This window comes from Pseudorasbora parva, chromosome 17, assembly GCF_024679245.1.
Source record: "Pseudorasbora parva isolate DD20220531a chromosome 17, ASM2467924v1, whole genome shotgun sequence".
Lineage (NCBI taxonomy): Eukaryota > Metazoa > Chordata > Actinopteri > Cypriniformes > Gobionidae > Pseudorasbora > Pseudorasbora parva.
In genome coordinates, this window is record NC_090188.1 from 31,184,810 (window position 1) to 31,200,971 (window position 16,162).

Here is a 16,162-nt window from a genome sequence, read left to right on the forward strand (position 1 = left end):
TTATGTGGGCACAAATCCTATGAGGCATTTTTTTCTTAAAACTTTTGATTGCAATCAATTTTAAAAGGATCATACAATGACAAATCAAACTTTCCTTGATCTTTTAAAATAAAAGGTCAATGTATACATATTGTAATTTATCATACTCAAAATACCTTCCTTTGTTTATTGTCACTAAAGGCCTTGTTTACGCTAGTACACTTTCATTTTAAAATGCATATATTTTGGTACGGTTAAGTCTGGCATCCAGACTACTCCGGGGTTTCTAACCCTTGAAAAGGAAGACGTTTGAAAGCAAAGACCTTGGTTTAGTTTGAAAACTCTAGGGTTGTGTTTCAGTGCAGATGGACCAAAACTGCCCACATTGGCTACCCACATTCGTATTCTTCCCTGATTTGCCAAGCCCCTATCATATGACCATTACGCTAACAGAACACTTAAAATCTGCACTTTATAATACTGCTGCCGCCTCTATGCACAAGAGGCAAGCTATTAATAGAAAAATTGGCAACAGTTTACACTTGCATGCCCAATGTGCATGAATGCTCATGTGACATTCACTTTCGGACATGTAGTGTTTGGAAAGAGATCTTTTCTGAAACAGTGGAAACACCAGTGTAGATGAGGATCATTTTCATTTTTAAACACTATGTTAAAATGAAAAGAAAAACGCACTAGTGTGGACACTAAATTGTACTGTACATGAACTATAATGGCATTTAATAAACTTAATTAGGCATTTTAAGGTTTAATATGGAGCTGTCCCACTCTTTGCAGCAATAACAGCTTCAGCTCTTCTGGGAAGGCTTTCCACAAGGTTTAGGAGTGTGTTCAGTGGAATTTTTGACCATTCTTCTAGAAGCGCATTTGTGAGGTCAGACACCGATGTTGGACGAGAAGGCTTGGCTCGCAGTCTCCGCACTTTTCATCCCAAAGGTGTTCTATCGGGTTGAGGTCAGGACTCTGTGCAGGCCAGTCAATTTCCTCCACACATGTCTTTATGGACCTTGATTTGTGCACTGGTGCGCAGTCATGTTAGAACAGGATAGGGTCATCCCCAAACTGTTCCTACAAAGTTGGGAGAATGAAGTTGTCCAAAATGTATTGGTATGCTGAAGCATTAAGAGTTCCTTTCACTGGAAGCCCAACCTCTGAAAAACAACCCCCACACCATAATCACACCTCCACCAAACTTTACCCTTGGCACAATGCAATCAGGCAAGTACCGTTCTCCTGGCAACGCCAAACCCAGACTCGTCCATCGGATTGGCAGTCAGAGAAGTGTGATTTGTCACTACAGAGAACACGTCTCCACTGCTCTAGAGTCCAGTGGCGGAGTGCTTTACACCACTGCATCCGACTGCAGCTCCGTACGCTGACCCCGCTTTTTGATTTTACTTGGCCTACCACTTCATGGCTGAGTTGCTGTTGTTCCCAATTGCTTCCACTGTGTTATGATACAACTAACAGTTGACCGTAGAATATTTAGTAGCGAGGATATTTCACAAATGGACTCATTGCACAGGTGGAAACACGTACCACGCTTGAATTCACTGAGCTCATGAGAGCGACCCATTCTTTCACAAATGTTTGCAGAAGAAGTCTGCATGCCTAGCTGCTTGATTTTGATGTTAACATTTGTTAATGTATTATCTAACATGAACTAAACATGAGAAATACATTTGTTATTGTATTTGTTAATCTTTGTTACAGCTATTCTTTGTTTGTTCACGTTAGTTCACTGTGCATTAGCTAATGTTAACAAAAACAACTTTTGATAATGTATTAGTAAATGTTGGAAATAGCAGGAACAAAGATTAAAAATGTTGTAGAAGCGCAGTTCATTATTAGTTCATGTTTTTAATGTAGTTAACTAATGAAACCTTATTGTAAAGTGTTACCAATACATTTTATTAGTTAATCCATTCCCTTGGGATTATGTATTTTTTCTTCATAAAAGTTTTTAATAAAAAAAAATACTTGTGTACAGATCGAGAGGAGCCTGTTTGAAGAAACGGTGAAGACGCTCAACTGCTATTATGCAGAGGCTGAAAAGATTGGCGGTCAGTCCTACCTGGAAGGCTGCCTGGCTTGTGCTACGGCCTACATCATCTTCCTGTGCATGGAGACACGCTATGAAAAGGTATCAAGATAAAGTCTTCTCTTGTTTCATTTACAATACACTCAACATTCATCAAGATGCCGATTCTGAGATGTTAGATTGAGAACAACCCATGGATGCCTTTGAAGATCAAAAAACTGCATTCAGGCCTGGTCATCCAAGGATTCACAAAGAATCAAAACATTAGAAAGTTTGAACGTTTTGATGTGCCGGCCCATTTGAATCTGACCACACACGTTCACTGTGGCAGATGGAAATCACTTTCTTTGAATAGCAGTCAAACCAAGTCAAGATAAGGTTTGATATGCATGGATATGCCCCACTTAGACAATAGTTCCATTGTGGTGAGCACCTGTCCACCAATAGGCATGCCCGACCGAATCATAACATGACATTCAGTGCTACGTATACTTCCAAAGGGCAGCTAATTACTGAACACAGGTGTGCATCACCTGCCCTGAGATAGAGCGGATATAAAGTCCCTGTTATCTCTCTTTCTTCATGCTTTAACATGTTTGAAAAGTGACATCGTTCTAACCCGCATTATGCAACTCCGAGGTCACATCAGGATTTTCCTGAGAGTTATTTGTAAACTCCAGCCTATAAAAATGCCCAGCTTAATGGCGAACTCTGATAAACGGCACCCACCCATGATGAGCACTTTTGTTTGTTGCTCCAGCTGACGAGAGGCCACACATGAGTGGACACGGATGAGTTCCCTCATGCCCCGGGCTAGCATGATAGCATCTTCCTCATCAAAGACGAGTGATTGCACACACAAGTCAGGGCAGCAGAGACAAAGATTTAGAGCGTGCTGCACTGTCACACATCAAGGCTCAAGACGTTAAATTACAGAATGACCTTTCATTCTGTACAGAAGCAGCAGTTTTCAACCTGTGGGACACCGGAGTACATTTCTGTAAAGTCAAAATAAATAAATAATAAATAATATAGTTTCTTATGTGCATGGGGACTTTCCATAGACATAATGATTGTATACTATACAAGCTATATAGTACACTAACTCTACCCATCACAGAAAAAGTGCATTTTTCATTTTCAAAAAACATCACTTAAGCCTAGTTCAGACTGCACGATTTTCAAACTCGTCGGGTCACTGCTCTATTCACACTGCATGACTATCTGGGGTATCATTCAGTCACTGCTGTGTTCACACTGCACGATGGTTTGACGACAGAGGAGTTCACACTGCATGACTGAACAAGAGGAAGAATCGCCGACAACTCTCTCTCTCTCCGGTGCGCAAACTACGTTTCCCAAACACACGTTCGATGTGCCGAGTAAACAACGCGAGATCACACGTGCGTCAGACCGGAGTTCTCTCGCGACACTTTGAATTGTTATTTAAAATGATAAACTGCACAACGTTTGCTTCAAACTGTATGTGCGCTGATTTGTAGAGAAAAAGAAAAAAGATTATGGCGGAAGAAATTGTTGGAGAGACAGAGGGAGCCAGGATTGTTTTCTGCAAAGACAGTTTGAGGTAAATAAACCATTTTGTAATGTGCTGCTTCTGTGGCTGGATGTGCAAATGTTTGGGCTTTGTTTCTGTTTGATAGAATTGTAAATATATCTATTAAAATACTGATATTCTGCTCTATAACTCCTCCCTGAACGTCCTGCTGCCCTGTATCTCACTCTTTCATTGGCTGTCGGTCATCGCCGATGTAATTTTCAGTCAGAACGCTGTTCACACAGCAGGAGTTTGAATCGCCGACAGGTCCAGATATTTAGCATGCCAAATATCTCACCGGCGTCGGCGACTCGTCGGCGATTCTCTCTGATCGCGTCTTTGATTATTCACACTGCATGATTGTCACTCGCGTGCACGAGCACCGATTTGCCTGTGATCTCGGGCATTTGTCGGCGATTTCGCAAAACCTGTCGGCGACTCAAAATCGGGGCAAAAATCGGGCAGTGTGAACTAGGCTTTAGTATGATTTATAAGCTGTTTTCCACATGGGGACCAAAACATGTCCTCATAAGTACAAGGATTTCGGATATTGCTATCTTTGTAGGGACATTTTATGGGCTATACACACCTAAAGGATTATTAGGAACACCTGTTCAATTTCTCATTAATGCAATTATCTAATCAACCAATCACATGGCAGTTGCTTCATGGTCCTGGTCAAGACAATCCACCAAACTCCAAACTTAATGTCAGAATGGGAAAGAAAGGCGATTTAAGCAATTGTTGAGCGTGGCAAGTTGTTGGTGCCAAACGGGCCAGTCTGAGTATTTCACAATCTGCTCAGTTACTGAGATTTTCACGCACAACCATTTCTAGGGTTTACAAAGAGTGGTGTGAAAAGGCAAACACATCCAGTTTGGGGCAGTCCTGTGGGTGAAAATGCCTTGTTAATGCTTGAGGTCAGAGAAGAATGGGCTGACTGATTCAACTTGATAGAAGAGCAACTTTGACTGAAATAACCACTTGTTACAACCAAGGTATGGAGCAAAGCATTTGTGAAGCCACAACACGCACAACATTGAGGTGGATGGACTACAACAAAAGAAGACCCCACTGGGTACCACAGTCATCTCCACTACAAATAGGAAAAAGAGGCTACAATTTGCACAAACTCTCCAAAATTGGACAGTTGAAGACTTGAAAAATGTTACCTGGTCTGATGAGTCTCGATTTCTGTTGAGACATTCAGATGGTAGAGTCAGAATGCGGCATAAACAGAATGAGATCCATCATGCCTTGCTACCACTGTGCAGGCTGCTGGTGGTGGTAGTGTAATGGTGTGGGAGATGTTTTGTTATATATATATATATATATATATATATATATATATATATATATATATATATATATATATATATATATATATATATATATATATATATATATATATATATAAGTATTTTTTTTCAAAGCTATTGAATGTATAATAATGTATAATAAAAAGTGTAAGATTTTCTAAAAGTTCTAAGTCACGTTTGCTTTGCATAAAAAAAGTCTGCTAAATGGATAAATGTAAATGCAAGCTCATGCAGCTTGAGTGCTGCTGCCATTTAAAGCTAAAGGTCAACAATACCAGACACTGAGATATTCATGTAAATTTTTCAACTTAACTTTCCACTCAATTTATTATGCTGATATAAGTTGTAATGAAAAAGCATTTCCACTGGTGGTCTCAAGCTTTCTGACCTCCCTCCATTAAGGTGGAATTTTTATCATGATAAATGAATGTCTTTTTTTTTTTTTTTTGATAAATGTGTACTTGTGCACTTTGTTCTGGAAAAACGTATTTCACTTTGTGCTGCGCCAAGTAGCATATTAGCAGCATGTGTTGGATTTACTCCTGTGAGTCATTGCTCATCCTGAAGTTTGTTCATGGCCACTGAACTCAGAACAGATCTGTTTTCTTTCCTTATTACAAACATCACGTCCCTTTTCATGGCCGGTTCTGTAGAGTGGAAAGCAAAGAGAAGTAAAGTGATGCACAGTTACACCCCACTGGGGTAGAGAAACACAGACAGCCTTTGCAATGCTCACTTGAAAAGTCAAACAAACAAACTTGAGTAATCTAAATAAGCTACTGCTAGATCCTTTTGATGCATACATTTCTCTGACAGTATACAATATAATAATATTAGCGTTATAATATTAGTTTAATATAATAATATAACATTATTAATATTAGTGTTAATATTAAGCAGCACAACTGCTTTCCACATTGATAAAAATAAGAAATGTTACTTGGGCTCCAAATCAGTATAATGATTTCTGAAGGATTTTATGACACTAGGTATGTTTCCATCCAAATATTTGTATGCATATTTTGTGATATTACATAAAAAATGCTGTATGGAAACGCCAAACTGTGCATAGATTCTAAAAAGTGTGCTTAAAAAACGGACGTACTCAATTGAGGCGGATATTTGTTTTTAATGCATTTACCGAATAAATCGATGCACAACAAAAAAATGTCATGTGACTTTGCCTCATCAGAGGATGTATTTTGATAACTGGACTAACCTAGCAATCTAGACGAACCCTAGAGGCAGCAAATCTAATCACATGGTGTATAGAGTTGGTGGGCGGGGCTTAACATAATGACGGCAGAGTTCCGCTTGCGTTCTACTAGGAAACACAGAAGCTGGCGAACGGCGGTTTTTCAATCAGCTTTGACCGCGACTCTGGAAGACTTGTGCTTCGTCCCAATTCACCTACTTATACTACGTCCTAAAAGTATGTACTCTTTTTGTGAAGAAATGGTATATACTTTTGAGTGTGTAGCAGAAAAGTATGCAAGCTTCGGGACATACTACTTCGCCATCTTTAACGGACTCTGCCGCTTAGTTACGTGCATCCCGTCACCGTTTATCTGCCCTGTCAATCATCGTCAGATTCGTCACAGTTCAAATCCTCCACATTCAGATTAATCTCCTACCGTATCGGAGAGAAATGTAGCCGCTCGTTGATCTGCCATGTGTGGGTCTTTGTGGGTCAGAGACTCTCCTCATGTGTTTGCAGTTTAAATATAATGATGAATTTTAAAGTTAATGGCCAAACGTGTCATTAAAAAAGTTCACAATGCTGCTGCAGGTGAAATATAATGTGGACAACACTGAATAAATATATTTTTGTCAGGTTAAATATTAATAGTTGGTCACTCAAACCCCTTTATCTAAACTTCTCTACTTAACCGTCAAACTCGCACATCCGCCATGTTTGTAGTTTTTTAACACTTTTTATCCGCGTTTGTAGTTCTAATCGAATCCTCATCCAACTCGCAATATCAGCTGTTAGAGTGCCCATCTTTCCATACTTCGAATTCGGACCGGAAATAGTAAACCATCCGGGAATCTTTGGAATACTCTTTTCAACATACTAGAATTTGGGACATACTAATTCTATTTTTGAATACTATTTAGAATAGATAGTATGTGTATTGGGACGCAGGGTTGGAGTTCAGCTTTTCTCCGAGAACTGAACAAAGAACGGCACTGAAGTCATTCTTAAAAAGGGAAGATGTGTTCAGAGTTTTGCCGACCAGATACGGCAAAAGTTTAATCTATCAACGAGCTCCACTTCACATTGCTCTGGTTGGTTGTAGAGCTATCCAATTGTGTGCAGAGGACAAAAGGATTTTGAAAGACAACCGTTTATCCCGCCCCTCGGATTGATCCCTGTCAATGGTGAGTTTCCAGACCAAACATCTTGATGTGGGTTTGGCTTGTCAGGCTAGGACTAACCAGCAGATCATAGCTTTATAATGATACTATAGACTTTGTCTGAAAAGCTCATATATTTTTAAAGAGGACAATTTATGCTTTTTTACATGTTCAACTTTTATGTATTTTAAAATGTTGCTGTTTTCACATGAAAAGGTCTGCAAAGTTACAAAGCACAAAGTCACTCCACATGGAGTTATTCTCCATATCAGCAATCACTGTTTCTGAACTCCCTGAAATGTGAGCTTTGGGGAATGAACACATCACAATATTCCTCATTTCAATAATTCCTGCCCAGGGCATGCACAAAAAAGAACAAGAAAAAAAAATTGTGCTTGAGGCCTGTTTGAATTGCGTTAGTAACCTGTTGACCATGTTGGTTGTGGCAGGTAAGGGGATTGATTTCTCTGAAACAAACTCTGAAAAGTGGTTAACAGATCACAACACACTAGTCCAGCTGTCCAATTAAGGCACACTGCACTTTTCAGAAGGAAGAGTTTTATAGAGACAGGAACTAAGCAGAGTGTTACTGACAGACTCTCTAGATCCCTCCTGTCCGCAAGCTTCTCTGCTCTGATTGGCCAGAAAGCCCAGTCTACGGATTGGTCTACAGCTTACAGCGTGCATTTTGGAGGCTAAACTGCCTTAGCTCCAGAGGCTTCCTAAAGCTGAGTGATAATACACACTGTAAAGACAGATGAAATTGATTTTACCATATCAATCCGAGCACAGGTCTGATGATGAAACATTGGAAGAACTAGTTCAACTCGAACTTCCATTGCAATGATGACGAGCAGGATGTTTCTCAGTTTCTTCAGAGTTGATTATTTCTTTTAGGAGACAATACATTTATTTATTGTGCACTTTCGACTTTTCAACTTTGCAAAGGATTTGCATTCACAAACAGCTATACACACTTCATGAAAGGGAATATTCGAAAAAACATAATGAGTGTTGTTTATATGGTCATAATGACATATGGGCAATAAAAAAAAAAAAAAACTTTTTAATATTAAAGGGTTACTTCACCGATTAACATTAAGCTTTGTATCAGTAGAAACCCAGTAGTATATTCGAATGACCATGATTTCCTCCTTAATATTCCCCCAGGACAAGAGATTTTTTTGTATTTTTCATTTGTAAAAAAAAAACTTCAAATGATACAAAAATCATCATTTAGCGTTATCGGAGGCTTTTTTTGGCATTGGCTAGAGGCTACAGCCAGTAGTAGGAGTTAGTTTCGCATGAAGGGGGTGGGATCTCCCTCACAGAATGTAAATGAAAACGGCCACTCAGGCATTCATAACGGAGCAGTGCGGAGCAATGTGTTTTCAATGATTTCCTGTGAAAGTTAAGCTTCCATGAACTGAAAACGCGCCAGGCTGGACACGCACCGTGAATGACTGTGTAGCCATGTATGTTTGACAATGTGGCCGTGAATGAATGCCTTTGTGGCCATGCTCATTTTAGTTTTGGTTTAGAATTAGCGCCAATTCGGGGGCTGGTTGCTTAAATTGTTGGTTCATTAGCCTATTATTCTTAATGAAAAACACAACAAAAAAAATGGTACAATAACACACTCACTTTCATTGTAGTGTTTGTTCTCTAACTGAACTAAAATATTTTATTACTATAAAAATGAAAATGACGGTGGGGCGGTGCCACGGTGGGCAAGTGATGTAACCGGTAGGCGTGGCTTGGGAGTGGCCTCGTAGGGCAGCGAAGCAAGTGCATTCTGGGAGATGTTGTCTTTCATCCACATGAGCCAAAAAATACATTTTTTTCTCAGTCTGTAAGGGACCAAATTAAAAAAAAATATATTGCACATTTCTACTACATAAATGACCCAATTTAAATACACAGGGAACAGAGATGTTACGTCAGAACAATTGATGAATTGAGATCTCATCAGGTTTCTGGAAGTGTGCTACAGCAAACCCAGTATATAAAGGTTAAGCAGCAAGCTCATTGGCTAATGATACAGCAGGAACCAATCAGCTGTGCACTATAAAGAATGATGTGATTTGCAAGCAGATTGAGTTAAGGACCAACCAGCCTGTGCCTTCTGTTTCATTACATAACTTTGTATTAGCATCCACACCAACGCACAGTATCATTCTGTTTATTATAAGCTCTTGCTGTTTCATCATCTGCCACATTAAATGTTCAAGCTCTTTAAAGCATGATGGATTCTGATTGGCAGGTTTTCATCATTCATCAGCTGGAAAAAAATGGTTGTGAATGTGATTCCAAAGAATTTGTTTCTCTGTGCTGTTATAGTGTAGACTCTGCTATACTTTAACATTTAGAGCGATTTATAAAAATGTGTCTTTATTGTTGTCATTACAGTTATCCGCCGTGGGGTGAACAGGCCTTAACAAATTATTAAGGGAACTATGATAACCTTTCTTTTCCTCACTCCTGTCCTTTCTCTGACCCCCACAGATACTGAAAAACATCAGCATGTATATTCTGGAGCAGAATGAGAAGATCTATGCACCCAGAGGTTTGCTCCTCACAGACCCCATCGAAAGAGGCATGAGAGTGGTATCCTTTACAAACAGTCTGGGATGGTTTTCAGTCTTATGTTTTTTTTTTCAGTGTTGGCCCTTCCACAAACAGCTGAGCATGATCTAGTTGAGATCTTTGATGACTTTTCCTGTTTGTTTGCTGCAAAGACTTTGTTCTTTCAGCTGTCAAGCTAAGATACTTTCCCATGGCCATGTTTTCCTTTCACTGCTGATATTCCACAAAAAAGCAGCAATATGGTTTATATTTGGTTTGGCGCAGCATGATGCCAGTCAACACTGTTGTGATTGTGTGTCTGCTATTCTTTCCAAAGTGGGATGTCACACTTTCATAAGAGTCACGTACTATACAATGGATATCACTTCACCTTCAGCCGTTCAGCCAACTTGACACTTCCATATGTTGATATAAAGCAGAGAGGAAACTCTGCCTTATTTGTAGGTGTTTCTTTCCATTTTCCAGCACTATGGTTGTAGCTATAGGAAACAGTGTGAGACCAAAAACAGGCCCAAGGCCAGACCAGAATGGAAACACTTTGTTTGTGCGATTAAAAAATAACTATTAAAGGAAAGTTTGTCAAGACAAACAACTTAGTGTTTGACAGCAGGAGTTTGAAGTCATTAATATTTCAAGCCAGACTGAACATCCGTCAGTGGGATTTATTGGGATAACATTTAAAATCTATACAAACAAATGGAAAATAAAATAAAAAGGGAGCAATCTCCATTCTTGTTTTGTCGCATCACAATAAACTGATGTTTCCAGTGCACATTTAACCCAAATTGTCTCATTAATATTATTTTTTTCCTAATTAAATATTACTTGAAATGTAATAACTCAAATATCGACATTATTTTAACTCAAAACAAGTACAAAATCGAGGCTTTGGAAAGCCCTTCTGCTAAAATAAATAGATAACTGAAATAACTAGTTTCTAAAATTTGGGCAAAAGTATTTTTGGATACACTTTATTTTAGGTGTATTTGTTACAGTGTAACCACAAAAATGTTAAGCCGCACAACTGCTTTTAACATTGATAAAATTAGAAAATGTTTCTTGAGCACCAAATTAGCATATTAGAATGATTTCTGAAGGATTTTGTGACACTAGCCATTTTTCCATTCATCTATTTGTATGTGGATTTTAGGATATCACAAAAAATAATAATACATTGCTGTATGGAAATGCAAAGATTTGCATAAATTCTAAGAATGTGCTCCATTCGTTACAATTGCGTTGGATGCAGCAGGGAAGAGTCGGAATCAGGAGTAAGGAGACCCGGGCGGCCTTGGCGGATCATGAGTCTCTGGCGGCCTTGGCGGAGGAGCCCCACCAATATGTGTCCCACCCACATGTTCCCCACCCACAGATACATACCATGGATACAAACATACAAATGCTCTTTGGGGTTTTTTGGGGTGGTAGGCAGGGCTCGTGGGCTGGAGCAGGCTCACGGAAACTTGGAGCCAGCTCAAGGAGAGCTGGAGCAGGCTCACAGAAACTTGGAACCAGCTCAAGGAGAGCTGGAGCGGGCTCACGGAAACTTGGAGCCAGCTCGAGGAGAGCTGGAGTGGGCTCACAGAAACTTGGAGCCAGCTCGAGGAGAGCTGGAGCGGGCTCACAAAAACTTGGAGCCGGCTTGAGGAGAGCTGTAGTGGGCTCACGGAAACTTGAAGCCAGCTTGAGGAGAGCTGGAGTGGCAGGATTGCTCCAAAAGTTTATTAGCCACAGGTCTCATATGTGTGGCGGCGGCCATCTTGGCCAGAGGTGGGGACTCGGATACAGTGGTGGACAGTTTAGATGATTGGAGCAGGACAGAATGGGGAGACCCACTGGAGGGATAGGTAGAGCAAGCTGGCGATGGTTGAACTGGCTGCCTGTTTTTCTGCGGGGACGATACACTGACACGCTCTGAACCGCTTAGATTTAGTTATTAGAACAATTTAAAAATTGAATAAGATTAATGGTTTTTTACAAGGGAGAAGGAACAGGTAGGTTCAATAAAGCGAATTGTGTCCTTGTCCAGACCCTTCAAAAAACAGGCAGAAAGAGGCGCATCTGGCCAGTTCACCATCAGAAAGCTCAGCAAACTCCGCAATGTACCTCTTGACCGAGAGACTGTCCTGCCAAAGCCTCAACAGCTGGTCCACCGCTGATGCCTCTCTCCTTGCGAGCCTGGGACAGCTGGGGATGAGGGAGAAGCCCATCTTCCGAGAAGTCTGTTTTGGTCGGTTCTTCTGTGACAATCGTGTTAACAAAGAGATAAACCAGGAAACAAACATACAACACCAAAAAACATAATAACCTCAAGAACCAACAAAGAATGCAGGGAAGGAAGTCCAACCTATAGGTAGTGCTGATGACAAACTCCAGGTGCAGGGAATAAAGGGAGAGTGGAAAGGATGATGTGAGAAGGCATTCAGGTGTGAGGCAGGGAGGATTCTGGGAAATGGAATCCAGGACAGTAGAGGATTGTGACACCATTTAGGTGGATAATTTTTAATCTGATAAACTACAATGAAAACACATTTACTAAATAAATGCCTTAATGAACAACAACCACAACAAAAAATGTGACACTGTCTCAATAGAGGAAATGATTGGATAACTGGACTAATCTGCAGACCAATCACATTCCACAGCATCTTAAATGTTGGTTAGGTTATTCTGAAATGTCTGAGCTAGAGTCTGTCATTGAAATGTCACAAAATGATACCAGAAGTATTTCACACGACTGCATCCACAAACACCAGGCATCAGAACATTGCGTTTTAAAGAGGTGGTAAAACAAATTATTTCGAAGGCTTGATTGTGTTTGTGGGGTGTTTGTGGGGTGCACTGTAACGTGTTCATGCTTTGTTTAAAAAAATCCACTTCTCCTGATATAGGGTGAATTCAAGGTGACTGGGATACTTTTTGGTATTGAGATGACTTGAGAAAAGTGTCCCAATCACCCTGAATCAGTGGTGTCAAAAGTACTCGCATTCATTACTCAAGTGGAAGTATAGATACTAGGGTTTAAAAATACTTCTGTAGAAGTTGAAGTATCAACTCAAGCTTTTTACTTAAGTAAAAGTGTAAAAGTACTGGTTTCAAAACTACTTAAAGTATAAAAGTAAAAGTAATGTAAGGAAAAAAATGCCATTAAAGACAAAAGCTTAGGCCACACCACAGGGGCCTATAGTGCACTACCCCACCTCCTCAAGAAACATTTTTCTAAAGGCCATAATGACTATAATGTTATATTAAAATGTTAATGTTGAAAAATTTGGGAGGCACTGGCTACCTGTTTTAGCCGCATAAATACCCATTGAAAATGAATGCATTTTTGTACAATGGAAATATACCATTATGTGTACTGCTGAGCATTAACATGTGTTTCCTGAAGCGGAAGATATGATGACTAGTTGCCTATAAGTAATGTTATCAATAACCTTTATCGGAATGTAAATGTAGGCTACATGTGTGATCAGTGTTGCCAGATTGGGTCGACGCTTTAGAGCCCTACGGGCCCTGACTTTTTTTACACCCCTAACCTCATACCCCTGTCGGCCGCTGACTGCTTGGTTGTCACTTTAAAAAAAATTAACAAACAAACAAATTATCCAAACATTTTTCTAAATTAACTTTAATAAAGACACTAAAGGAAAAATAACTACTTGGACATTACAAACAAAGCTGAACTATTTTAATGACTGCAGGAGTGTGTCATAGGATTGTGCCGGGCCTGTGCAGGGCTCAAAGCTCAACAAAACCAGCCCCCTTTCCTCCTCTCTGAATATATAGTAAAATGCAATTTATTCCTGTGATCAAAGCTGAATTTATCATCATTACTCCAGTCTACAGTGTGACATGACCCTTCACTAATCATTCTCATATGAGGATTTGATGATCAACACACATTTATGATTATTAGCCTATCAGTTGTGCTGCTCATGCTGATGCTTACATTTTGTGGAAACCATCTAAACATTTGTGGTAAAATTAAAAAAAGAGAGAAATTAATACTTTTATTGATCAGACATGCATTTAATTGATCACAAGTGATATTGTTAATATTACAAAAGATAATAATTTATTTAATAAATGCAAATAAATGCCGTCCATTGAACTTTCTATTCATCAAAGAATCCTGAAAAATAAAATGTATCATGGTTTCCACAACATTTTAAAGCAGCACAACTGTTTTCAACACTGATAATAATCATAAATGTTTGTTGATTATAAAATCCTCATATGAGAGTGATTAGTGAAGGATCATGTGACACTGAAGACTGGAGTAAAGATTAATTCAGCTTTGATCACATAGGAAAAAAGCGGTTTTAATTTGTAATAATATTTCACAATATTACTGTTTTAACTATTTTTGATTAAATAAATGCAGCCTTGGTGAGCAGAAGATACTAAACATTAAATGCACAACTGCATTATTCATATGATAGGCTACTTTATTGTCAATAAATAGGCTACATTGAGATGGCTTGAAAAACACACATAAAGCATATTGTCGCACTCGTCTGATTGTCTTCGTCACGTTTCAGCTCATAACGATTGTTTTCCTTCAGCTGCAGCTCCAGCGTGACAGGGTATTACCTCTACGAATACACTTTTGGAATTTGGACTTTCAGTGAGAGCGCCCTCCTCATAGATGCGAATAAAATGACAGCAGGTCATGCATAGATTATTTTTTGTCTCTGATTTCAAATCTTGATGTATTCACATTGGTTTCTATGTAAATACACTTGCCCGTGACCTCAAAAAGCGCTCTATCAACCGAGATTAGAGAAGGCTGTCTTTAGCGTCCCTGTTAATTTGGCCGTCGCCGCACAGGGTAACGCTGGTTCGAATCCCGCTCGAAGCGGGTCGACTAGAATCGGTGAGACCCAATAAAAGTGCGGTGGACGAAAATAAATTTTATTAAAAGTGAGAGGGGACACGTCCCCCCCGTAATCTACTCCTATGCCACTGCCAAAATGCGTAATTCATTGATACTTTACAATAATCCGCCGACAAAAAAATAACAATGCGCTTAGCTTTGCTCTGACAAAACTACAGTAGCCTACCCTTGTGAAGTTCATAGAACATGCACTTAGCTCAGTCAAAACTGATTCATCATTGATTCAAACCTCTTTCAGCAGCTGTTGGGGTTGCTAGTTGCAGATGTCCTGAGTGTGTATATTATGATGGACAGGAATCATGATTATATTTATAAAGAGTCTCCGAGTCACAGGTGTAATCCACGTTTTCTGTAGAAACGGCTTGTTATCGCGCTAAAAACCTGGCTGTCATGAATGAGCGCATCTATTGCTGATTGACTGAAAGTGCGTGCTCGTCCGCTGGAACCCGCCCAATCTGGCAACACCGTGTGTGATTTGTGCTTTGAGCAGGCTCGATGGATCGCGTTGTAACCAATAGGGTGTCGGAATGGTATATGTTTACACTTCTCATCCAACCACAATCAAATTCACACTACCCAGATGACACGATTTATTTGCATAGTTTTTTTAAACAAGATGAAATAAAAGAGTAGTAACGAGGCTATTTTTAAAAAGTAAGGAGTAGAAAGTACAGATAATTGCGTGAAAATGTAAGGAGTAGAAGTAAAAAGTAGGCAGAAAAATAATTACTCCAGTAAAGTATAGATACCCAAAATTTCTACTTAAGTAAGGTAACGAAGTATTTGTACTTCGTTACTTGACACCTCTGCCCTGAATTCACCTTATGTGACATTATGTGAGGAAACTGATTGTGTTAGTTGATAGGTAAAGTTATCACGGGCTGTGGGTGTCTGCGCCGCCGTTATATGTTTACAACACTGATGGAGATGGGCCATGCTGGATTTCAGTCTCTCACTCAGTCTCTGGCTCAGTGCCAGTCAACGCACTAAAACTAGATTTACATTTTTGAATTTAGCAATTGATCACTGAATTTTCTTAGATAGATAGATAGATAGATAGATAGATAGATAGATAGATAGATAGATAGATAGATAGATAGATAGATAGATAGATAGATAGATAGATAGATAGATAGATAGATAGATAGATAGATAGATAGATAGATAGATAGATCGATCGATCGATCGATCGATAGATAGATGTGAGTAGGGACCAGCCTAGAATGTGACTGTACATGTCAAAGGGTTAACAAACTGGTTTGCACACACAAACAGCGTTGTCATTTGTTTACTTTCCTGTAGCTCAACCAGTAGAGCGTGGCACTAGCAATGCCATCGTCATGGGTTTGATTCCCAGGGAAAGCGAGAATTGACACAAAAAAATGTGTAACTTAAAAAATGCA

General features: G+C 39.5%; 1 protein-coding gene across 2 annotated transcripts in view; it reads left to right on the plus strand.

Moving 5' to 3' along the window:
- Positions 1–16,162, plus strand: part of golga7bb (golgin A7 family, member Bb) — a 50,674-nt gene that overhangs the window by 20,449 nt on the left and 14,063 nt on the right. For both annotated transcript variants that reach the window (XM_067421196.1, XM_067421197.1), the window contains 2 exons: positions 1,991–2,143; positions 9,779–9,880. In XM_067421196.1, coding sequence (XP_067277297.1) covers positions 1,991–2,143; positions 9,779–9,880 — 255 coding nt within the window. The remainder of the gene's footprint in view (positions 1–1,990; positions 2,144–9,778; positions 9,881–16,162) is intronic.